The sequence below is a fragment of the Rhinolophus sinicus genome, chromosome 18 (genome assembly GCF_057876585.1).
Source record: "Rhinolophus sinicus isolate RSI-liver-muscle chromosome 18, RSI-T2T, whole genome shotgun sequence".
In the NCBI taxonomy this organism is placed as follows: domain Eukaryota; kingdom Metazoa; phylum Chordata; class Mammalia; order Chiroptera; family Rhinolophidae; genus Rhinolophus; species Rhinolophus sinicus.
Genome location: NC_142518.1, coordinates 62,591,841 through 62,617,151, shown reverse-complemented (window position 1 = coordinate 62,617,151; position 25,311 = coordinate 62,591,841). Strand labels below are relative to the sequence as shown.

General features: G+C 37.6%; 1 protein-coding gene and 1 pseudogene across 3 annotated transcripts in view; one reads left to right on the top strand and one right to left on the bottom strand.

Annotated features, from left to right (window-relative positions):
• The window catches only part of DIAPH2 (diaphanous related formin 2), an 832,169-nt gene that overhangs the window by 764,521 nt on the left and 42,337 nt on the right, over positions 1-25,311 (bottom strand). For 2 of the 3 annotated variants that reach the window (XM_019756670.3, XM_019756671.3), the window contains exons 2-3: positions 18,787-18,819; positions 16,197-16,373 (exon numbers count right to left, since the gene is read on the bottom strand). In XM_019756670.3, coding sequence (XP_019612229.2) covers positions 16,197-16,373; positions 18,787-18,819 — 210 coding nt within the window. The remainder of the gene's footprint in view (positions 1-16,196; positions 16,374-18,786; positions 18,820-25,311) is intronic. The other variant, XM_019756672.3, reaches the window with a different exon arrangement.
• Positions 846-2,148, top strand: LOC109439510 (ras GTPase-activating protein-binding protein 1 pseudogene; annotated as a pseudogene).

Sequence of the window (25,311 nt, the reverse complement as noted above, 5' to 3'; positions counted from 1 at the left end):
TAACAGCAGGCAGTCCATCCCATCTCAGGGCAGTTTAATTTTTACTAAGTGTTTTTCGTTTTGTTTTGCTTTTTGGACAACTGCATGTGAAATATGTACCACAAAATACTAATAGCATGTTAAGGTGGCAGGACTGTGTCATTATTTTTTCTTCTCTACTTTTCTAAATTTTGCATCACTTATTTACTGGACACATACCATACCCCAGGGGCTATCCTAGGCTGGAGAAGGGGGTGTACATTCGAAAGTCTGCCGGTACCCACAGATTAAGTGAATTATTATTTATGAAGCACTTCGGACAACACCTGATACTCAGTAAATGCTACCTTTGTTAAGTAAAAGTATAAAAGGAAATAATTCATGGTCTAGTATGGAAAACAGATATGCAAAGAAACAATTATAATGGAGGCATGTATATGATTCTTGGGGAACCCAGAGGACATATAGAAAGCTCAAACTCGGAATGAAGCACGGGCGTGCCACACCCAACGGCCGTGCAGGGTGAGTGAGCCACAGCCACTGCCCAGACCCCAGGGCGATCTTAGCGATCTCGGGGGGCCTGGGCCCCCCAGTCTTTCCTCCCCTGGAGAGGGGCTTTGGCTTGGCCGGAACCAGAGGAGGCTTTTATTTAGCGGTGGGGCTGACATGAAAACAAGATAAGAATTTTTCGACCCAGGAAGCAGAAGTGCTGCTCCTGGGTTTTACAGGGAGTAAAGGAGGAGCAGCGATTGCATGGGTAATGAATGATAATAACTAATGTTTTTTCTAATCCCTCATTGTGTGCCAGGCACTGTACTGAGCAACTTGTGTGCCTCTCATTTACTCCCACAAGGACTGATGAGATTGAATTGACCAGAGCAATGGTTGTGGAGAAGCCTAGTCCCCTGCTGGCGGGAATTTGTCAGACAGTATTACACACTGCTGAACCAGGCCCCAGACACGCTCCACAGATTTTATGGAAAGAACTCTTCTTATGTCCATGGGGGACTGGATTCAAATGGAAAGCCAGCAGATGCAGTCCACAGACAGAAAAAAGTCCATAGGAAAGTGATGTCACAAGACTTCACAAACAGCCACGCTAAAATTTGCCATGTTGATGCTCATGCCACTCTGAATGATGGTGTGGTGGTCCAGGTGATAGGGTCACTCTCTAATAACAACTAGGCTTTGGGGAGATTCATGCAGGCATTCGTCTTTGCTCCTGAGGGCTCTGTGGCAAATAAGTTCTACGCTCACAATGATATGTTCACAATGACACCAAGATGAGGTCATTGGTAGCTTTGCCACTGAGCCTCAGGAAGAGTCTGAGGAAGCAGTAGAGGAACCTGAAGACAGACAGCAGACACCGGAGGTGGTATCTGATGATTCTGGACCTTTCTATGATCAGACTGTCAGCAATGACTTGGAAGAGCATTTAGAGGAAACTTGCTGAACCAGAGCCTGATCCTGAACGAGAACTGGAGCAAGAACCTGTATCTGAAATCCAAGCACCTACAGACAGCTCAGATAGTGCAGGAAGACGTGAGGACATTTTCCTGGGCATCTGTGACCAGGGAGAACCTTCCACCCAGTGGAGCTGTTCCACTTATTGGGATAACACCTCATGTTGTTCAGGTACCAGCTTCACAGCCTTTCCCAGAATCTAAGCCTGAATCTCAGATTCTACCGCAGAGGCCTCAGAGGGATCAAAGGGTGTGAAAACAACGGATAAATAAGTATTCCTCCTCAGAGGGGCCTAGACCAATCCGTGAGGCTGGTGATGTTGAACCCCGAAGAATTGTGACACTCTGACAGTCACCAACTTTTCACTGGCAATCTACCTCATGAGGCAGACAAATCGGAGCTTAAAGATTTCTTTCAAAAATATGGGAATGTGGTTGAACTGCCATTAACAGCGGTGGGAAATTACCCAATTTTGGTTTTGTGTTTGATGATTCCGAGTCTGTTCAAAACGCCTTTAGCAACAGGCCCGTCATGTTCAGAGGTGAGATCCATCTGAATGTGGAAAAGAAAACTCGAGCTGCTTGAGAAGGGGACCAGAGAAATAACTGCCTGCGGGGACCTGGAGGGCCTCGAGGTGGGCTAAGTGGAGGCCTGATGCAGAAACCAGGATTTGGAATAGGAAGGGGAATTGCTCCAAGGCAGTGAATTGCTCTTCACCTATCTTCACACGCAGCAATTTAAATCCCCTGCACTTGCAGAATGGTGAATTTCTTCAAGCACCCTTTGGTATCTTACAGTATGAACCTGGTCTCTTACAAACTGCTTAAGTGTATACAATTTTACTTTCTGTGTTAATGGTGTGTGTTGCCTACCTCTCCCTTCCCTCTCTTCATCTTTCAGTCCTTCACTTCTAATTTTGTGGAACGATATTTCAGGAAAAATGGATTTTTAAAGAAGAAAAAAAAGACTGAATTTCCTTGCTTTACTTTGCATATACAGACTGGATGTTTTTGTTTTTTTTTCCAATGGCCATTTCCCCAAAGGAATGTGTCTTGCTTATTACTGACATTTGGTACATTTCATTCATTGGGATATTTCTTATTTATTTTCTACATGTTTCTAAAGCCTTTGAGAAATACAGGATTTGACAAACATTTCCAAGGCAGGAAAAACAAACTAACAAAAATAAAAGAGAAGTCTTCGTGAGGATTTGGGTCTTGAAGGATGAGAAGACGCTGGGTGAAAGCAAGGAGACTAGCTCGGAGCCCAGAGTGGTCTGCAGTCACGTTTGGCTGCCCATCAGCATTTAAACCTGGCCTCCACATGTTAATACTATTTGGTGCAAAAGTAACTGCGGTTTTTGCAATTATTTTTAACTTTTTAAAATGCAATTACTTTTGCACCAGCCTAATACATCCTTACAGTGTCAGTCCCACCTAACCAAGGAAGAATCCATAAAAACTACATTTGCCAGTCTCCCTTATAACAAGAGTACAGGCCTGTGGCTTAGTTTCCACCAATGAAATGTATTTATATAAGTGTAGATCCAGAAATGAACTATATAAGAAGGCAGGCCACACGTAAGCCATCCATTTTGCTGGCACGGGAGGCAACAGAGGTGCTGTGGTTATGGAACTGATGGCAGCCGCTGATCTTTTTCATCACGACAGTTTGACCAACTGGTGTTGGGGTAGAAACAGCTCCTTAATCGGACTGCATTTCAGTCACGTGGTTTTGAAAGTTATTCCTGTAATGTTATCTGGAGCCTATTCCGGCCACCCTTCTGATTCAACAGCTACCTAATCTCTCTTAATAATATATATATTTTTTCTATTTAAACTAGCCAGAGTAGATTCTCTTATGTTCAATAATTTGGGATATTGATGTAATTCAAGTGACTAGGGATAAGATTCTGAACTAAGAGAGATGGTAGTCAGATTGGACAGAGAGAATAAACTCAACAACGATATAAATATTATTTGAAGGCAGCATTCTCTCCTTCAGGTATTACCAGCTTCAACATATTTTCGTGTGATATGGCTTAGTGTCCATACCTATCTCAAATATTCTCTAGATTGACAAATGCAAGGAAGACAAGAACCTCCACCTCCTTCATCTTGAAATACTACACCTCTATTAATTCAGCCTCTGATTTTATTACCTTATTGGCAAGCACATCATTCTGCTGACTCCTATTGTGTTTGTTTCCATCAAAACCCTAAGTACTGCTCACAAATGCTAGGCTATGTCTCTACTGCCTCAAAACATTCTGGTTAAATTACAGTCTCTGCAAATGTGGTTAGCATACATCTGCATCCCCCAAGCAGAATCAACGCTGACGAGATTGTGTTTGTAAACTTCACAGCCTGGCCTAAGAGTGTGGCAGTGCCACCCTTTGGCAATCTCTCGGTAGAGTTTGCTCTCCCTCCTGTGACATTTCTACATTACACTGTACCTCCATTCAATTTTTAATGGTATACACTGCTAAGATCCTGCCATTAGAGTAGAATCATTTTGTATGGAGGTGGGTAAGACAATGGGGAATACAAGATTACAGACCTCAGGGGATGTTGTTAAGATTAACTGATCGTGCACATCAAGCCTGGTGTATTTAACTGGCCTTCAAAAATGCAAACTATGAGTGTTACCATCACCTCCTCAGTCTCACTTTGTTTTTACCACTTTGATCTTACCCCTTATGTTTTAATTATGTAAGGTTGTTTATAGTTTTCCTACGTACATTATGTTGTTACACATTTCCATTAACTGCGCACAGTGCTGTTCTCTCTTCCTAGAGCGCTGTTATCCTCACCACCCCCTCCCTCTACCAGTCCCCATCCCATCTCATCCCACCCCACCCAAATCCGTATCTGGCTAACTCATATTTCCACTAATTCTTCAGATTTCCCCCAAAACACCTCATTTAGAAACGGCTCTCTTCATTCTATTCTGCCATACTCATTCCTATACTGCAACACTTACATTGATGCTATCTGTTAAATCCATCTCCCCTAAGCTACAAGCTAACTGAGAACAGAAACTGGGTCTTTTTTATCTTTGTACTCCCAGCAAAGAGCATAGTTCCTGGAATGCACTAAGCAGTGAATAAATATTTGTTTGAACCAATGTGATATTTAGGAACTTTTCTTTAAATATTTTAATTTGCTTTGTAGCCACCAACATTTTTTATACCTACAAATTTAGTGCATAGGTTGATAGGGAATACGTACCATTCACATCAAGAAAAAAGACCATAATGACTCATTTTATTCTTACAGAAATAAGAAGTATACTGCTAATCAGGCAGCTAATGCTTCCAAATCATTAACTCCAGCTTTAAAATACAATCATAAAATTAAATAGAATACTCATAATTCAATATTTTCTAAACAATGTAATTGTGAAACTACTTCTAAACACAAAGTTTTTATAGTACTCAAAACACAAAACCAAGCTTTTCGTTAGCTAACATTTATTTAGTTAGCACTCCTATCCTACAACTTATAAGAAAACAGTATTTTGTAGTTTTAAAAAATGTTTGAGGTCTAAATAATTGACCATTTATATTTTTTAAAGCATATTTGCAAATATTAAACCATTTTTTTCCTTCTACATATGCCATGATGTAGTGTTCCCATTACAGACAAATTCCTTCACTTCTACAGCAAATAAACATTGTATTTTTAAAGTTATCACTTAGGAGCTATAGAAGAATAGTCAAAGGAGGAGGTTAAAAGTTGAACCAGCTGCCTATTCATTCATTCATTTGTACCAGGGGTGCCAAAAAAATGTATACAAGTGGACACTTTGGTCAACGTTGCTCAAGCAGCAGTTTGCCGTAATCAGAAGTGTCTGGACGCTGATGGTAACCACTTTGAGCACCTCTTACAATTGCAGAAGTCAAACGTGACTTGTATTCATCTTTTGTTATCAGTATATATTGAGTATTACAATTTTAATTCCGTTTTCCTTTCTTAAAATGTGTATACATTTTTTTGGCACCCTGTATATTCATTCATTCATTTATTCATATTCTCTCTCGTTTCTCTCTCCTCATTCTCCCTCTCTCCCCCCATAAATCTTTAAACAGAGGCAATATAATTTTCAAAACTTTCTCTTCATCTTCTAACACCATTTTCTAACACTTCCACTGTTTTTCTATTTTGCTTTAGGAGAGGTAAATGTCAACCTTTTAAGTTATTACATCCCTTCCTTCCCTATAAAAGGGAATACTCGTTCCTTCTTTATATAAATGTGCTATAAATTTCTATACAGTATTCAGTATAAATTGTTTCTGTTTCTGCAACATGTCTTGATCCCAGTTTAAGATTGGATTTTCCACCTGCTGCTTTAAAATCTGAACTTGACTTCACCATCAAATGCTTGCGCTGTTCCTTTTGCTTCTCAACAGGAATTATTCAAGTATTCTTTAACTTCTATGCTGAGAGGACCTGTACCTCTGAAGAGAATGACCCACTAAATACCCTATTACCTAAAAATATGCCCTACTATGAACGGTGATTATAGTTATGTTTGATTATTTTAAGGTTACAAATTAATGGATTTTTATAGCATTTGTTTAATTTATTCTTTTCTTAAGACAGGTTCCATGATTCCTCTGGATTCTGTGGACAAGAAAGGATAGAACACTTTTTTCTAAAATTCCAATGAAAGTATCAGGAATTCTCTACATAATTAGATAATTGGCCAATTCCACCTGGCATTAAATAACCACCTCATATTTTCAAAAGATCCAGTTAACTTTACCTATAGCCACAGAATGTATAGCACTCAGGTGGAAAATAAAGTTACAGGGAAAAAAATTGTCCATATACATGATCTCTACAAATGATATGGAGCCAAAAACAGAAAAAGAGCATGATGTTAAATGAATGTTACTGAGTGGCACAAAAGCTCTTCACCTACTTCTGCTTTCAGGTTCTGTTGGAGGGATCCAACACCTAAATTTAGAGCATATATTTAGATATCAGAAAACAAAAATATTATTTTCACTTTCCCATAACCCTTAGTGCTGAGTTCAACATTCAACCAGTGGTTTCCAGACTCAAGAGATTACACAAAGGATCCACTGCAATTTGTGAAATATTTATTTGTATTCAAAAATACAAGAAAATAAGTTTTAATACTTAACATGAAATGAACACCGGAGCCCTCACTGGATCCATAGGTCCAAATGGTACATGAGGTACCTTAGGGGAAGAAGAGTGGGATATTCCCAATGTATGTTTGCTCAGTGTACTGCAACATGCTGCAGTTCACATGTACCTAGTTAGGTGGATTTATAGGCTATTTTACCGAGTTTGAACTAAACCAACCCTCAAAAAAAAAAGCAAACTGGAAAAGTGGCTTTAAAGTTTCCTGCAAAGACAACAGACTGAGGATAATAGGATAATACCAATAATGCAAGCACAAGGGAACAAGAAAATGCTAGACTGTTACATCTCCTACTCATAAGTCTGAGCCTTTCATCAGTCATATAATACCGTGTTTCCCCGAAAATAAGACCTAGCCGGACAATCAGCTCTAATGCGTCTTTTGGAGCAAAAATTAATGTAAGACCCGGTATTATATTATATTATACTATACCCAATCTAATAGCAAAATAAAACCGGGTCTTATATTAATTTTTGCTCCAAAAGACACATTAGAGCTGATTGTCCGGCTAGGTCTTATTTTGGGGGAAACGCGGTATGGTAAAAAATAATGAAAACCTCAGGCTAATAAGCAACTGATCCCACAAGATTAGAAATCATTAAGGAACATTGAAATATGGATGGATATAAATCATCAATGATGATTCTCACTTCATGTGCATATTGTACCAAAAAGTATTATTAGCTAATGATCGTATAAAGCCACCTCAAATTAGCAGACCATTTCAAACCCAATCAACAGAGAAAGACAAAAGGTCTAACGCTTGGTAGAAGCAGCTGAAGTAATATATGCAAAACAACGTGACAGTAAACTAGAACACATTCCTTTGTCAACAAATACTGTTAGAAGACACACAGAAATTATTGCTGAAATTTTGCTAAAAAGAGTATTAGAAGAATTACTCAGTGTGGGAGGTTTATCATATAGTTGAATGAAAATACAGCTGTTTTTTGCGTTTTTTTTAAACAACACGGCTTATATTATGTGCTAAATTGTTTCAATAATGAAATATATAAACTACTTTTCTTTGAGTTGTGAATGGAATAATCTAACAGCAAAACCATATTATAAAAAAATGATTTACTTAATAAAAAGATATTTTATGAACAAACTACAAGGAGGAAGGACTCCTGAGGAAGGTTACCCCACCTGAAAAATTCAAGCCATTGCAATAAAGGAGTTGAAACCCAAGTACACACAGTGCTACATAGTCAAGAATGCAACTCTTTTTTTTTTTTAAATAAAAGTGAAATACTTCAGATACAGTAGAATATTTACAATATTTTGAAATGAGATAGGAAGTCATGAAAACATGTTGTACTTTATTATAGAGATATATCTGGTTATCTCAAGATAAAGTATTTAAAAACTTGAAATTTAGGATGACTTAGGCATTTCTCATTCACAGAAAGACAAGTGACCCCTGGACAGTTTAACAGTTAGTAAAAAAGTAACTATTTCAATGAACTTCATTGGAAAAGACAAACATGGGCAGATCCAATTTCCAGGCCAGTCCACTTCACCCCTGCATGACTCACTCTTTCCTCCCTCTTCCTGGCATGAGATACAATGTCTGGATCTGAGGTGAGTAGACACAAATGGAGACCAAGGTCTACACATAAGAATGAGGAAGGAAAAATGAAAAGAGCCCGTGTCTCTGATGACGTCCATTGAAGCTCGTTTTTTAAAGCCCACTTTGAACTCATGTATTTAAAAAGATAGAAATGCGACACTCCAGATGGATTGCAAGAACAACTGACTGTCATCAAGGAAGATGGAAATTTACTAGCCCTGGTTTAGCAGGAAACCTCTGCGTGATTCATAGATTAGACTGAGAAAAGTTAATACTGTGATTTAATAAGTGCTGCTAACAATGTTCTTGTTCCACTTGAACCTACATATCTTTGTCACATTTATGTTTCAACTATAACAAATACCAAAATAAAATGATCCAAGAACTAAACCTAATTACTGTCCTTTTTGTTTTAACAAGACATAAAAAGATGGCATTGTTCTCACTAAAAAGTTATTAACCATGACAGCAAAGGCTTTTATGCCATTAATAAATAAAATAAACCCAGTTTAAATCATTTTAACATCTTGTGCATTTCATGCTTTTTCTCATTCTTTACTGTGTAATTTTATAATGTACATTACATTATTAGTACATACATACGTATATGCACATAATTTTGAAATCAAATATGTTAGGGTTACTTGCTCAAACATATAAATATATATCTTTTTCTTATCCCCTGACAGGATAGGAAATCAAAAAGTTTAGACTACCACACTAGTCCAGAGATTGACAAACTTTTTCTGTGAAGAACCAGAGAGCAAATGTTTAGGCCTTGAAGGTCACAGGGGTCTTTGTTATAACTACTCAGCTTTGTATTTGTAGCACAAAAGGAGCCATGGATAATATGTAAGTAAACAAAGGGCCGTGGCTGCTTCAACAAAACTTTATTTATGAACATTGAATTTCACATAATTTTCATATGCCCTGAAACAGTCTCCTTTTGATTTTTTTCCAACCATTTAAAACATAAAAACAATTCTTACCCTGCGAGCCAAACAAAATAAAATCCTAGAGGCAGGGACAGTGTCTTTGCCCTTTCTCTATTCCCTGGACCTAATAAAGTATCTGGCTTTCAGTAGAGAGTTGTCATACTTCTCCACGACACAGACACGTGTGTCCGCTTTTTCTTTCTCACAACACCTTGAGTTCTGCTATATCACTCCAATTAGAACATAAGCTCCCTGACAAGTGGGATTTTCTTTATGTCGTTCTCTGCTCTCTTTCCTGGCATATAAAAGGGATTGGGCTTCAGTGAACTAAATCATTCAAACTTTGAGGATGCTTTAATTCTTTAAAAAATAAAGACTGAAAATTCAGAAGTGACACTGGGTTATGTAGTATATTCAGGTCTTCCCTGTTTTTCCTTGAACCCCTGGCAGTGGGTTAAGTACCCACAGTAACCTGCTCCCAGCTGTCCAAGAACCATGGAAATCATGTGTTTACTTGCTTGTCTCCCTGACTAAACTCTGAGCAATATGGGGGCAAGGGAGATTTGCATTCAACCTTGTACCCCTAGCATGTAGCACAGGACCTGGCACATCGCATGTATCGATACATTGTTGTGAAAATACATTCATGGCAAACAACACTAGGAGAACCTTTCAAACAGTAAAAATATTTTGGAAAACATTTCTATGTACAACCCAAGAAGAGAGACAGTGAACTGTGAAGCTTATCAGCTACAATCAGAATATATTTGCAAACTTAGTTCCTGTAATTCCTCTTCATGGGACTCAGCCTACTATTCTCTCAGTTGTGAAACGTTTGGTGACAATTATATTTGGTAAAGAAATTAAAACGTGACCCAGATTTAATTACCTTTTAGACCTGTTTACTGGATAAGTTTCGTTCCTCCCTTCTAAGCTTTTCTTAGGAGTCTAAGAAAATAAAATACATTGACTAGAAATGATGCTGGAGTTCTCTCAGTCTAATGATATGGAGTAAACATATTGGAAATGTAAATGTAACCAATGGAAATCATGCTATCTAGACAATTTCTAAGGATCTAGTCATTTCTGAAAATGACTTCCATGGTTTATTATAGATTTTAAGACCAAGTTTCCCAATAACTTATTTTATGGTAACCTAACCGTTACTTAAAATTACTTGTGCTGAAAGCACTAAAAGGTTCTCATCCAAGCTAACCAACTCCTAAAAGGCTGGTTAAAAGGCTGGCGTTAGGTGAGAAAGAAACCCATGACAGTAGTCAGGGAAAATAAGCACGCTTGGGCTTAAAGTACAACACCTGGGGTTCAAAGATAAATAGTCTCTAAATTGATGAAAGGCAAAAGTGAGAGAACAAAATTAAAAGCCTTGGGATTATTTATGAGCGTTCTAGCAGATGGAATATGGGATAGATAATTTAGTATTTATTGCATGTAACTATACTATCCCTAAATTATGCCAAAAATGCAAAATATATTAATATAAATTGCTGAATAGAAACAAAGTGTAAAACATCAAATTTGCATGTGGAATCATATATTAAAGATCGTCATTAATAAATGAAGTTGAAATGAAGTGTGCCTAGAAATTAATCATAAATCATCACTAGCCTCATCTTTTGCATATAACCAAACTATTTAATTACCTATATTAGAACACAGTCTTTATTGACATATTTATGAATCCAATGTCACCAGTGTAGCTGGACCTCCACTCAATAGATCCCTGCGCTAGCTAATAGCAATTCAATGCCAACTTGATCTTTTAAGACGTCTCCACATGTTTATTTTTTTAAGTTTCAAATGGAAATCCCCTGTCCCCACCAAAAAAATAGAACAATTACATACAAAAAAAGAGTAATAATATTCAAAAGGAAATGCAAGTATCCAGACGCATTTCTCCTTCCTCTAACTGCATTAATTCAGTTCAGATAAAAACAAGCTATCACTATTAAACATTAATAGTCCTTAAGCAGTATACACAATGTACGAAACCAGTTGAGTTTTCTCAGTAAGTTCTAAGGCTATGATAACTTAAAAATGTTGAACAGTTATTGAGTTATAGCATAACTGCTTTCCTTATATTTAAAGTGGAAGGGACGAGATATTTTACCAATCCTATATAGAGGCCATTCAAAAGGCATTTGATTAATACAAGAAAGGCTACAAATATGAACCTAATTCAAACTTGAATTTGGGGTTAAAGATGATGTGTAATACTACTCCAGTTCAGTCCTCCTTTAAAGATATCCCCCAAAAACACGGAAGCAGTATTGGTATTTTTGCCCTACTACCTTTACCCACTTATGGACAATCTGAAAACATGACTTTGGGCAGAGCAGGGGAACAGCAGTCTTAAAGAGCAATTATAATTGATCCTATGTAGGTAATTACAGAAATCATATAAAAACTAGTGTGCCTTTCATTCTCAAAAGTTTTAATATATAAAAGAACCACTTCCTGGTTGTCAATTAATAGTCAGTAACCATCTAAATACAAAATTGATTTTTACAAACTATTGAAGACACACTGCTAATAAATAGCATGTGCTCCATAAAGTAAGTAATCACCTACAAGCTTCAACGTTGGAGCTTTAAATCTGTCAGTAATAGCCACTGATGCCCTTACTCAAAAGACCTGTCTATAACTGTCTCATTGAGTAGCCACAGTATGAAAAGTGACATACAACGCACAGAATAGATAGAAGTCATCTATTAAGACGCTAATAAAGCCAAACCTCACCACTCGGATCTTTCCGTTAACTGGACTCGTTCCAGGCTTTTACTTAGCTATAAAGAGTCAAAAGCTTTTTTAAATGAGCTATTGGTAATTACATAAGAGTTATAGTAACCAAATAAAAGAGTTAATACTTTTTTAAAATGCCCTGCAGTAATCTCAGTTTTAGCCCAATATCCCCTATTATCTACATCTACAAGCCTGTACAATGAGAACTGCTATTCGTAGATATGATCCTCAGGCATAACAAGAGTTTCAATTATCAGAGTAAGATAGGATTATATTTGAATATTGCCTTTCATTAGTCAAGCTTTCGCCAAAGTTTCACCAAAATATATCATTACCAAGAAATTCCAAATCATAAATTGTATCAGCGATTTTAAGGTAATTTACTTCCTGTCAAGCATCTCAAAGACATAGGAGGAACACCAAATCAATGTTGGGGGTAGAGGGGAAAGCATTTCAAATTGGAGAGAATACTTCCAATCAACCACATCAAATGCTGCTAATAGGACAATTAAGATGAGAACTGAGAAATGACCCTGGGATTCAGCAGCTTGAAGATCTTTGGTGACATTGGCAATAGTTTGGATGGAATGGTGGGATGGAAGCCTGGCTGGAGTGAGTTTAGGAGAAAAAGTGAGAGGAGAGAAATCAGAATTATTGGGAGGTGTTTTGCTTCAAAGGAGAGTAAAAATAGAGCAGTAGCTGGCAAAGGAGGTAAGGTCAAGAAAAGGTTTTGTAAAATGAGACCGGTTGTTTGTATGCTGCTGGGAATGGCAGAAGAGAGAGGAGAAAATTGCTGGAGGAGTATCCTTGAGTACGTGAGAAGGCTGGAACCTCATATACAAATGGAAGGATTGGAACAAGAAAAGTTCACCTATGGTGACAGGTAGACAAACTATGTGAGTGCAGATACTAAAAGTTAGGTAGATATACAGAGAGAGCCAAAAACATGTATACACATTTTAAGAAAGGAAAAAACTGTATTGATATTGTAACACTCAATATATACCGATAACAAAAGCTGAATACAAGTCACCTTTGACTTCTGCAATTACAAGAGGTGCTCAAAGTGGTTACCATCAGTGTCATTTTAATCCAGCTTTTTCCTTTCTTAAAATGTGTATACATTTTTTTGGCAGCTTCTGTATATGGTGATGGAAGTCCTCTTCTCATGGCTTCAGTTTACTCAGTAAATGAAGCAGCAAGGTCATCAGCAGAGAAAAAAGATGGGTAGGAGTGCTGAGGATTGAACAGCAAAGTAAAGGTGTGAAATAGTCATCTCTGAGCCCAGTTGAGGGAATGGCGTAGGGACGTAAAAAAGGAAAACTGTAATGGCCTACGTGGGACTTTGGAAAAGGAATCTTTCAGAATCCTAATAGGGCAATAGTGGATTAGAACAGGCAGAACCTGCAGGACAGGAGGAAGACCAGTTAGGAGGCTATCATAGTAGCCTACCAGAAACAACCGGAGAGGGATATTGTCCAAACTAGGGCAAGAGCAGTTGGAGAACAACTGAGGAAACAGATGTTAAGGGTCATTGCAAAAGCAGAACAATGGGATCTGGCAAGCAATTAGAAGTGACTGAGAAAACCAGTGGAGTAAAAGATGGCACAAAAGGGTCAAGCTTAAGGGACCCGGAGTAGGGCAATGCCACTGATGAACTCCAGGAACTATTCCAGTACTGTAAAAATGAGTAACCAGTTGGTCAGCAGATTAAAGAGGTAAGTATAATTTGAGTGAGGTTTGAATGAAGAGAAGAAAGAAAATTCGAAAAAAGTGTTAACAGTAATCAAGGAATGTTTATTGTTATCATCGTTGTTGGGGTCATTAAGATAAAGCATCCAAGGAGTAAAGTGAGGGCCAATCCAGGTGATCCGGAAATACTGGCAACTGAAGATAAAGAAAGGGAGTGCAACGAACACTTACAAAGTTATTTCTACAGAAAGTTTATATATGCCAGGTACCACTCTAGGAATATCATCTCCTTTAATTCTAAAGATAACTGTATGAGGCAGATCCCTTTATACCTTTGTTACAGTTAAGGAAAACAAAGTGTAGAGAGGTTATACCGTGTTTTCCCCGAAAATAAGACCTAGCCGGCCCATCAGCTCTAATGCGTCTTTTGGAGCAAAAATTAATGTAAGACCGGGTCTTATTTTACTATAAGACCGGATATGATATGATATGATTTGATATGATATGATATGATGTATGATATGATACAATATAATACTAGGTCTTATATTAATTTTTGCTCCAAAAGACGCATTAGAGCTGATGGTCCAGCTAGGTCTTATTTTCAGGAAAACAGGGTATATAACCTTTGCAAGGTAATGCGATTAATGGCAGAGCCAGAAGTCAAATCCAAGTAGGAACGACCCCAGAGGTCAAGTTCTTAATCACTACACAATGCACACTTTATAAAATTAGGAGCCTGGGAGAGGTAGCACATGTTACTAAGCTTCTGAAGAGAATTTCAGAGTTAAAGATTTCACACAGGTGGAATCATTCCAAAGAATGACGCAGTCCAAGGTGTAGTCATGCCTGTAATTAGTTAAATACATAGATGCAGAGGTCAGAGTTTAGAAAATCAGGAAACTAAGAGCAAAAAAGCATGAGACTATCAATATAATAGTTGAAATCACCAAAATGAATAGCAAGGAAAAGTCAAAAGGATAGCCAGGTGCTATTACCATCAAGGAAGGTCAGCAGAGAATAGATTTCACAAGAGAAACGGTTGTTGGAAGATGGTTCAAAGAAGATGGCATGGAAAGAACAGCAGGAAAAAGTGTGCAAGGGTGTACGTAGCACAGCACTAGGAGGAAGGGCCGAAAAGGGCAGGAATGACACAACTTGTGTCAGGGGGAAAGCCAGACGCCGCCACCTGTGACTAGAAAGAAGGAATAGTCAAGGACAAGTTGAAAGACAAAGGGAATTTAACAACTTTCAAGGGATAATTTCTTGAAAGCCTATTAACTCTTCTATGCACAGGAGGAAACTAGTGGGGGTGGGGAGAAGGGTCATGACAAGCTGCTCCATAATGAGCAGAAGAGGGTCTAGATTTTCAGTGATTCTTAACCTTTTATTTTGGTGTGGGTGAGGTGACCTTCCAAACTCCCATGAACTCTAACTCTAGATAAATAGACATTCCCCCCCAAAAAAAATTACAATGGTAAGTGGGATACAATTGTAAACGAATGAAACATGAGTCGGGATCTCCAGTTCTTCTCTGGTCAAGGAAACCAATGTAATGTGGCCCAATGCCTCATCTCTCCCCTCTCCTACGTTAAACTACTGAACACTCAAAATATTATATTTATTATCTAATATAAGAATCTAGACCACAAGCTATGAAATAATCTAGACCATGAGCAACATGCTAGGAAATGCTGCTTGTATGACTATTACTGTGGGGACAGAACCCCAAAAAGCAGTTTCCAGGCTCTCAGCCTCACATAGACAGGTGCTGGCTCAGGTAGTAAATGGCCAACTGTGATTGCATGGCCATCAGCTGTAGCTAGTTGGCCGTCAGCTGTAACCAGTGAGCCATTGGCCACTAATATAACTGCTGTGGCTGTGCTAGCAAAGAGGGGAGAAGAGAGGAGAGAGAACGGGGGCTAGCAAGAAGATGGCGGCTGGGCTGGCAAGCGTGGATGGCGGTTTGCGGACAGTATGGATCCAGCCTCCAGTGAGAGTATAGTGCCGCCAGTGAGAATATAGTGGTATGACTCCCCTACCTATGGCTCCGTGGGTGTTCCTTTTTGGCCTCACCATATCCTGCGTTCTTGTGTGGGGAGCAAGAGCAGAGACCCTGCAGGCCTCCCCGCCTGACAAATGGTGCAGCGAGCAGGGTCTCCCGCCTGACAATTACTAATAGAACAAACTTGGAGGAATTCATTCCTCTGTCCCCACTACTGTTTCCATATACCCTCTTCCCTCCCAACTCTTATCGTATACCCACCAAGGTACCCTGTGCAGCAGAGGACTTAGGCCTGTGTTGCTTTATGGAAACAGGAGCACTAATTAGTTAATTGAAAAACTGATTCGATGTGCCAGAGACGACTAAATACTAGAGAACGAAAGTAAGTAAGACAGCCTCCACTTTTAGGAGCTCATACTTGGAAGAGAGAGACCGGTAAGAGTGTTTACTCAAAAAACAGATATTCTTGAAAATAGTTCTGCTGTATCAACAAGTTTCTAGTCTCTCCTTTACATGATATAAACACAGCCCATACAAACACACCTACTTAAAACCCAGTGCTATTCTGGGCACATGCATTTTTAAATTACGAAAAAAAAGGGGTCTACCTTACCATCATTTTTTCAAAGAGATCCAGTACTTCCTTTTCTGACAAATTCAAAGATCGTTCATCGTATAACGGCTGAGCTGCTGGAAATTCACTTATTGCAACTTGAGAATCAATAGGATGTTGAATAAGAAGTTTTTCTTTTTTGACAGTAGATTTTCTAAAACTTGTAATTCGGTCACGCTGCAAAGAGAAAAAAATAAGCCCTAAGAAAGACATCAAGAACCACGGAGATGAAGAACTGAAACATCAAAATAGCACTTAGTATAATGTACATCATTATTGTCTTTTGACAAAATGTTATTTTAAGCAGCAAGCTCCAGTTAGAGATTGTACCATTCTGAAACCCTGTAGCAGCCCTTCAGCCTTAGCAGTCGGGGCGGTGAAAAGTGTTCCTCAAAAGTAAAACTTAGGCTCTTGTCATTTCTGTTTTGCACAGGAAGTACGTGAAAAAAGTCCTGCATCAAATTCATGTGGTTGTTTCAGAGAGAATGTGTCTTTGCTGGCAATTTTTAAGAAAAAGGGAAAATAAAAAGAGCTTCTGATACCCAATTCTAAGGGGAAATTAGAGTGATGCTTCTCTTCTTCAAAGTGCCAAAAATTGTGACAAGTATCTGTGAATACTTTGTCAGTGTAGCGTTAAGAGCACAGACTCTGAAGCCAGGCTGCGTGGGTTTGAATCACATTTACTAGTTGAGTAACCCTGTGCAAATTAGTTGGTCGCTCTCTGTTTCCTCACCTCTAAAAATAGGAATAATGACTTAACGTATGTTACGTAAATAAATTACCATGAGATTTCAGTAAGTTGATATGCTTAGTATACTTAACTGCTATTTAATAGTATTACTTTTGCTGCTATTATTATTTTGCCTACCTTCTTCTTCCCTAAAAGGTGGGACCAACAAGATAACACCTTTTCCATTTACTGGAAACACAACATAAATAAGAATATCTTAATCCTACAAATACTATTATGAAGAACTTGCTATTTAATGGGTATTGACACTGAACCATTGATTTCCTGTACAATCTCTAATAATTAGCTTGCTATTTCACATCAAGTGTAGTAGCCACTCCAGTTGCACATGCACTGGCCGTTCTGTTTTAAACCACAAAATATTAGGCATCAAAAATTAGTAATGACCATAAAACTGAATGCAACTCAGTTTTATTCTGGTTTCCGTTGGGAAACACATGCATACACCACGGGCTCAAGTTAAACAAGCAGACGGGTTAGATGCAAGGACAGCACATCTTCACTTAGATATCAACAAGGCCTTATCAATGACTTCAATACAAAAAGCATCGCAGAAGTTATTGCCATAATTTATGTCAATTTTCATTGACCCCCCATTAAAAAACATACTTTTCATTTTGATTCAAAGAACACCTTTTTTTTTTTTTAATTAAAAGGTGTACTTTGAAAGAAATAGCAGTTTTAAGCAGCTTATTTAGGATTACAAAAATAATTTTAGTACATGGTTGCTTACGAAGAGATTATATAAATCGTAATATTTTACAGTGGGAAGAAATCTGAAAAATCATCAAGACCAGCTCCCACATTTCACAGAAAAAGTGACTCGCTCAATTCAGAAGCCCCTGACTCCATGCCAGCGCACATTACGATTCATTTCTTCGAGTCATCTTGAACTGTATTTTCAGGTTTTCTTTTAACTCTGAGGAAAATTAAGTTGGTTTAGATATTTGTATATCTTCAAACCACTCAAGAAAAAATATTGAGCAATCCCAAATAAGCTGAGTACATATCCAAAAGGCAAATGTCGCTAAAAAGATATGGTGGACATAAAAGCATTTAAATATGCAAGTGACCATTAAATCAACGTATCTCTGTTCCTGTCCCTTCATATCACTTAATATTTACTTCTGCAGTGCTAGATTTTTGGCTGAGTAGCATTATTTCCATATATATTTGATCTTCCACTATGCCCTTCATTTCTATCCAGAAAACTAGCTTTTGTTTTCAGCTATATCTTGATAAGAAAATGAAGTTAAGCCACATACTTTCACCTCCTTAAATCAGTAACAATATTTTACATTATTTGTAGATAGGTAATTTCACCAAATAAGAAATTGACATTGCTTAAAATGCCATTTTTTTTTTAATTTAGCTATAAAAGGGCACATTTAAATTTTAAAGCCCTTAAGTTTTAGTAAGTTTAACTATGATAGACTCAGCTCAAATATATTTAAGGATTTTAAATATCACACTAACAAAATGAACTTAACTTCCTTTCTATTTTACATTAATTTCTTCCAATATTAATATTAATATTTAACATATTCACAGTCAATTTATCTGGCTACCAAAAAGGAAACCATCTGTGTTTTCCAGAGTTAGATTGACATAGAGATTTTAAAAAGTTTAGTTAAGGTGATAATATCAAAATTTTGTTGAAATTTCATATCATTGTTAATATTCAAAAGGAGAAAAGTCACTCTTGATAATTCTTCCATTCTACTGTACTTTGTAAACATCCATTTTCTGTCTTACATATATCAATGCTTTAATGTCCACTCACTTTAATAAAAAGGCAATGTGCATAAGTAATATAACATGCTACTAAGGGCACCTTACCACATCATCTGCCAAAGTTTTTATTTGAATGTTCTATTAAAACCAAAAGAAAAAATAAATACCTGTCAATAAGAGAAATTCATACATAAAACAAGAAAATAATAATTGAATGATTCTCGTATTTTATTTTATCAATGATCACCAGTTAAAAAGAATTAGAAAGCTTCAACACATAAACAAGAACTTTTTTTACAAAAAAAAACAAAATAACTTTTTAAGGATTAAAAATTAAGGTTTGGTGAGGGAGGGTCTATTTGTTTTTAAAGATGACATCCATAGTCCCAAAGTCACGTTTGGAGCAGATATCTTGACTACAGTGCTCAAACAAGAGAAAAGATACAACGAAGTCACAAGCCCTTTCAAGTTTTTTTCAGTTTTAGAATGAATAATCATGTTTTTACAACACATAAATTTTTAAAAATATATGAACAATAGGAAAACGTCACATTTAATAGTAATGAAATATAATAAAACAGCTCAGTCTAGAACTCGGTTACATCTGATGAGTATTTAAAGGACACCTTTATAAATACTCTAGATAAAAATAAATTTACTGGTTCTATTAATATTTGCCCATTTCTCAAAAACTCCAACACCTTTTTTTTTTTTTGGCATATGGTTTTCTACTTCTAATGCTGAGGAGCATTAGAAATGGTGTATTCCAGTTAATAAAATAGAGTGTGGTTAATAAAAACTACCACATAACATATATGGGCACCATACTGTGAAGAATTAGAATACAGCAATACTAAAGTAATAAAGCAATATGTAAGTAAAGCGAGCAAAGTAATATCTAATAATTTAGTAATATTCCATGATTCAGAAGACACTTCAATATATACGATGTCAGAGGGGTAGTAGATTGGGGGGTTATCATTTTGTGAGAGGTGAAATGTCTAACTATTACATTATTTTGTACACCTGAAACTAATAAAATAAAATAAAAAGAAGACACCTCGATATCTTACAGTAACATCTGATCAGCGCAAAGGGTATTTATTATTATATTATAAATACGTTGAAGTGCCAACTAAGAGACATGATTAGGGAAGAACCAGTTTTGTTTAAATCGCCGGTTAGGAATTGATATTAACCCTTCTGCTACATCCTGTACATTAATTTCCTACAACATAAGCTGAATATGCATCAACTTGGTCGTGCATGCTCACATCCATTTTTACTAAGAAAAATACGGTCTTCCTACTGGTGGAGAGAATTCCATTATGAATTTTAAGTAAGTGAGAATTATTGATCTCAGAATCTCATCAAATTGTCTTGAAATACCACCAACCAAATGCTTTTAAAGATCAGCCTCCCCTAGACCAGCTGGGACAAATACACTATTAAACGTACAGTTCATTTTCTACTTTTAATACAATGACGCCCTCAGGCATCTACACTTCTACATCTTTGTCTTCATCCCATCCTACTGACACAGACCCCAATCAATCTTTACTGCCTAGGAAAAATAAAAGAGGGAGGATTATTTATATCAGAACTGAAGCCATTTTAAGAGAGATCAATTCACCCCAGGATTATCTGGAGCTGGTGTTTTCTCTTTAACTTTCCCAGTGGGTTACAGAAAACTGTTTTATGTACAATGACAAGCTTCATGATGTCCTGTAATGTAAAATCAAATGTCAAAGTCTCAAAAGTGCCTCAACTATCCTGCTACCATCCAGATACGGACGTGTCCACCTGGGCTATTATTAGATTATACAGTTCCTCAAGCAACTCCTGCTTTTCTTTTCTTCCCACCCTTTGCGGACATAAAATCAAGATTGGAAACACATCTATATCTTCAAAGCGAGAATGTAAATCAGGGGAAATATGATTTGATTTGGTCAAATTCTCAAAGTTAAGGTACACATATATCTGGAAAGCTTTAAATCAGTATTTCAGTTAACTGTATGTTGACAGTTTAATCAGGGGAGACAGAAAGAAGAACAAAAAAGTATTGCTAGCCATAGTTCTATTAATACTTTCTCTTATGGGAAGAGACTTGAGTATTTTTCTTTTTTAAACTAACATATTTTTGCCCATATTAAATCACACATTATGGAGGCAGAGACTATTACAATTGGATGGAATGTGAGATCATCTGGTCAAAACCTCTCACTTTACAAATGATGAAACTGAGCTTGAAGACGATGACTGACTTGCCCAAGGCCCACAGATCTAGTTATTACTATTACGTTGGTGCAAAAGTAACTAGTTTTTGCAATTATTTTTAACCTTTCAAACTGCAATCACTTTTGCATCAACCTAATAGCTACCAACTCTTAGTCAACATATGATCTTTTCAGTGAACGTAATTAACCTCTAGGATATTCAGACCGAATTACTGAATTGAAACAGTTCATGGTAACCTCAAATTCACAGACACCTGCTTTGGGTAACTGCCTTTTGCCATCATTACCCCTGGGATCAGGCATCTGGTTCCCGTGGTCATCTACTGAACTCGCTTTGACCAATATACGTTATGTTCTTCAAGTGGCTAATTAATCAGTTATTTTCCATATACAAATGATATGCAAATTTAGATTATTCAGTCTTCCATAATTCTTTAACTTTACCTTCTTAATTATTCCTTAATACTGCCACAATTTGAAAAGTCAGATGACTTCTAGGTGGGTGGCAGGAGGGAAAAAATGAATATACAATTAATAAGCCAATGGAAAGACTACATGAGCACAAAAGGGGCAAAATGCTATTTTAGAGGGTCAGGACAAACTTTCAAAACAGAGGGTAACATTTATGTTGATGGTACCATCTGAATTCCATTTATCCAGGCTAAAGATTTCGTGTCACCTCGGTCTCCCTCCCTTCTCCTTCAACAGCCTCCTAATAATTACTTCTGCTTCCATTCTCTTCTCATTGCCAAAGTTACCTTTGAAAACAAAGATCTGGTGCAAGCCACCCTCACCACTTACCGAGATGTCCAGAATAACCTCCTAACCTGTCTCCCTGCTTCCACCTTTACCCTCCTACACTTAATTTTGAACACACCAAAGTGATACTGTTAAACCAGAATCAGATCACGTCCTTCTTCTGCTCAAAACTTTCCAACGGCTATTTTCACTCTGAGTGCAAGTCCAAATATTCACAATGGCCTACAAGGCCCTATCGATCTGCACACACTCTCTATCCCTCTGGCGTCATCTGCTACTATCGTCTATTTCATCTGCTCAACTCCCGTCACACTGACCGCCTCACTGTTCCGCAATGAGGCAATAAGCCACACACACCCGCTCTTCCCTCTGCCTGGAATGCTCTTCTCCATTATCCATCTGACTTACTCCAGCACCACCACCCCCTTTCGAGTTTTTGCTCAGTGAGGCCCACTCGATCCATCGTATCTGAATGGAAACACCCACCTCCTCCACGCACTCCTGGCCCGCCCTACTATGCTCTACCTTTCCTTGTTTCAGTAGGACTTACCACATTTTAACATAGTGTGCAGAGCATTAATTATGAACACACAACAGACTCGAATCATCCCGATTGCTATGTCAGTCACAAAGTGACCCTCATGCCAGAGCTTCACGTGAAAGGCGTACCCAGTGACAGCCCTAACCAGGTAACTCCAGACGCAGGGTGGAGTGTGACCATCTGGACGGCTTTATGGGACTGCAGATGGGTGCACTGCACCCAGTATTGGGCATAAGATCAGAGCTCTCTGACGGCTTCTCACTCAGGCCTCAACTGACAAACTGACAGCTGCACCTGCAGTCGTCCCAGACGGAGCCCTTGAAGCCTCACCTCCTGACCGTCTCACCAGCCGGGCCTGATGCAGGACCCTCTGCACCCCAGCGCCGAAGGGACTGTCGCTGAGCACCAGACTCTCTCTCTCATCCTTCTTTCGTAAGACTCTGTTCGCCTCGCCTATCCCTATTGCTTGTAAACCTGTGTGACCCTCTTGTGTGAAACCACTCTACCTCGACTATTGGAGACTATCCTCTGGCTGGAGCCTTGGTTAATGTCTGCGGTAAACTGAGTCAGTAGGCCTAGATCCCTGGCTTTATTCTAATAAAGTCTGACATTGTGGAAAGACACAAACATGTGTGAGACTGCTACTGTGATAACCATGTCCCACACACGACACATAGTCTATAATTTACTTTATTATTTTTTTTGTCTGTTTCTTCCACTAGTCTCATGGAACATGAGAAGGGATATTCATCTGTTTGGTTCAGGGATTTCCCCCTCATGTCTAGAGCAGCGCTTGGCACAGGCACACAGAAGCACAATATTATAAACGACCATCACACACCTGCTCAGTCAATGGCTCCTGATGACCTACAGAATAAAGACTAATGTCCTTAATATGGCATTCAAAGGCTTTTATTATTCAGCTCTAGGGTACCTTCTACTTCTTCCCTTCACCCATGATTCATATGCTATAGAAAACAAACATGGAAATCCGATTCCCAAATGTATGCCCCACTATGTCCTGTCTGTGTATCCACTGTTCCCTCTACCTGAAATGCCTGTTTAGCTAGATACATTTCGATTTCTAGAGCTCCTCTTGAGTTTAACGTTTGATTACTGATAAACCAAATGTCAAAAAAGATACTGAAGGGGCGGCCAGATGGCTCAGTTGGTTAGATAGAGCGCGAGCTCTCAACAACAAGGTTGCCAGTTCAATTCCCGCATGGGATGGTGGCTTGCACCCCCTGCAACTAAAGATTGGAAACGGCGACTGGACTTGGAGCTGAGCTGCGCCCTCCACAACTAGATTGAAGGACAACAACTTGGAGCTGATGGGCCCTGGAGACACACACTGTTCCCAATATAATAAAATAAAAATAAAAAGATACTGGAGAAGGATTGCACTTTGTTCAGTGTTTTCTAAGGATTTTTTTTTCCTAACAGGCCATCTTCAAGAATGACAGAGCACCCTAAGGCACATAGGAAATTATATTTATGTAAAAAATTATCACAATTACTTGTGATAGAGAACCATAAAGAAAAACACTCTGCTTGCTTGTGATTTCTTGATTTATGAGTTTCATTCAACTACAGAGTGTATATCTTGTATAACTATGCATATTTGACTAATAGGAACACTTTCTCATAGATTTCCCTCATGTACTTTCATAAATATCTTCTTGATACCATTATTTAGAACTCTTCTACATAGCTGTTCAGAAAAAAGAAACAGATGTAGTCTATTGAAAATGAAAATCTTTAAGCAGATTTTAAGAATTTCCATTTCATAAGGGGTGATTTTTGGCCACTGTACATGAAAACTGCATTGAAATTATTGCATAAGTTACAATTAAATTACCTTCAATACAAAATAAATCATTCTGCTACACAATTGTTTCTATATTAGTGACAAACGAAAGGTACAAAAGGCGCTGAGAACAATAACAAAAACCAACACCAAAATACAAATTTCAGAGAACTATAAGGAGCTGTTTCTTTGACAAGAGTAAATCATATTTTTATGTAAACTGACCTTTAAAACGTATTTTTACATGGTTGTATTAAAATACAGTCGCATTTATAATGATGTTCTACAGGGAAAAGCTCTCAAATTTTATCTGAAGGTAATTTACACAGGTGTATGCAACTCTCTGCCACACCACATGCAGGCAGACATTATGGATTTTACTCCTGTGTACAAACTATACAGCTACAGAGTTTTTAAAAATGACCAAAAAAAAAAAAAAACACCTTATTAGAGTCACACTCCTGAATTAAAAGCACTGATTAAAGTAATTTTAGTACGTTTTTGTTGTGCAAATCTAATGATAATAGTCATAAGGATAAGGGCATATTGTACCAGTAAGTTAGGGACCATATATTTTCATTAAAATCAACTCTGGAGAAGCAATAAGCTTGTGCATTGGTCAAGCAATCAGAGTTTATTAAACTTCATTTATGATGAGTTATAGTAAATGTAACTTAGTACAGGATTGAGTATTGCGTAATTATGAAAGTATCACTCCAGAGTCTCAACCCCTTAAGGATAAGAGAAATGGATGATTTACTTATAAACTCTAATGCTGAAGCTCTGATTGAAATGCAAGAGTCATTACTGCAAGAAAATTAAGTTTTAATTTTCTCAATCAGGCAGAAATTAACAAAAACAGCAAAGATTCAACTCTCTTATGGATAACATTCCATACTAGTAATACAATGTTTTATAACCATCCTGCAATTACTCTAGTACTACAGAAATTGGTCAACTAAATTATATATAATTCAGGAGTCTGACCATCAACTCAAAAACATCACACTATTTGAGTATTTTTTTTTTTCTCTTTTAGAGAAAATAAGTAAGTTGGCCATTATGATAAAGATAAAGGGTCAATTATTTACCCAGTTTTAAGATTCTTGCTCTCTAAGAAGGGCAGGACAATAGAACCATGTTTAATTCAACTGAACTAATATTTGAGCATCTACTCTGCACCTGTTCAGTGCCAGACACTAAGAATACAATCGTAAACAGTATAGCCACGTGCTCTTCCTTTATAGAGGTTACAGTTTAGTTGAACATGAGATGAATGAAAGGAC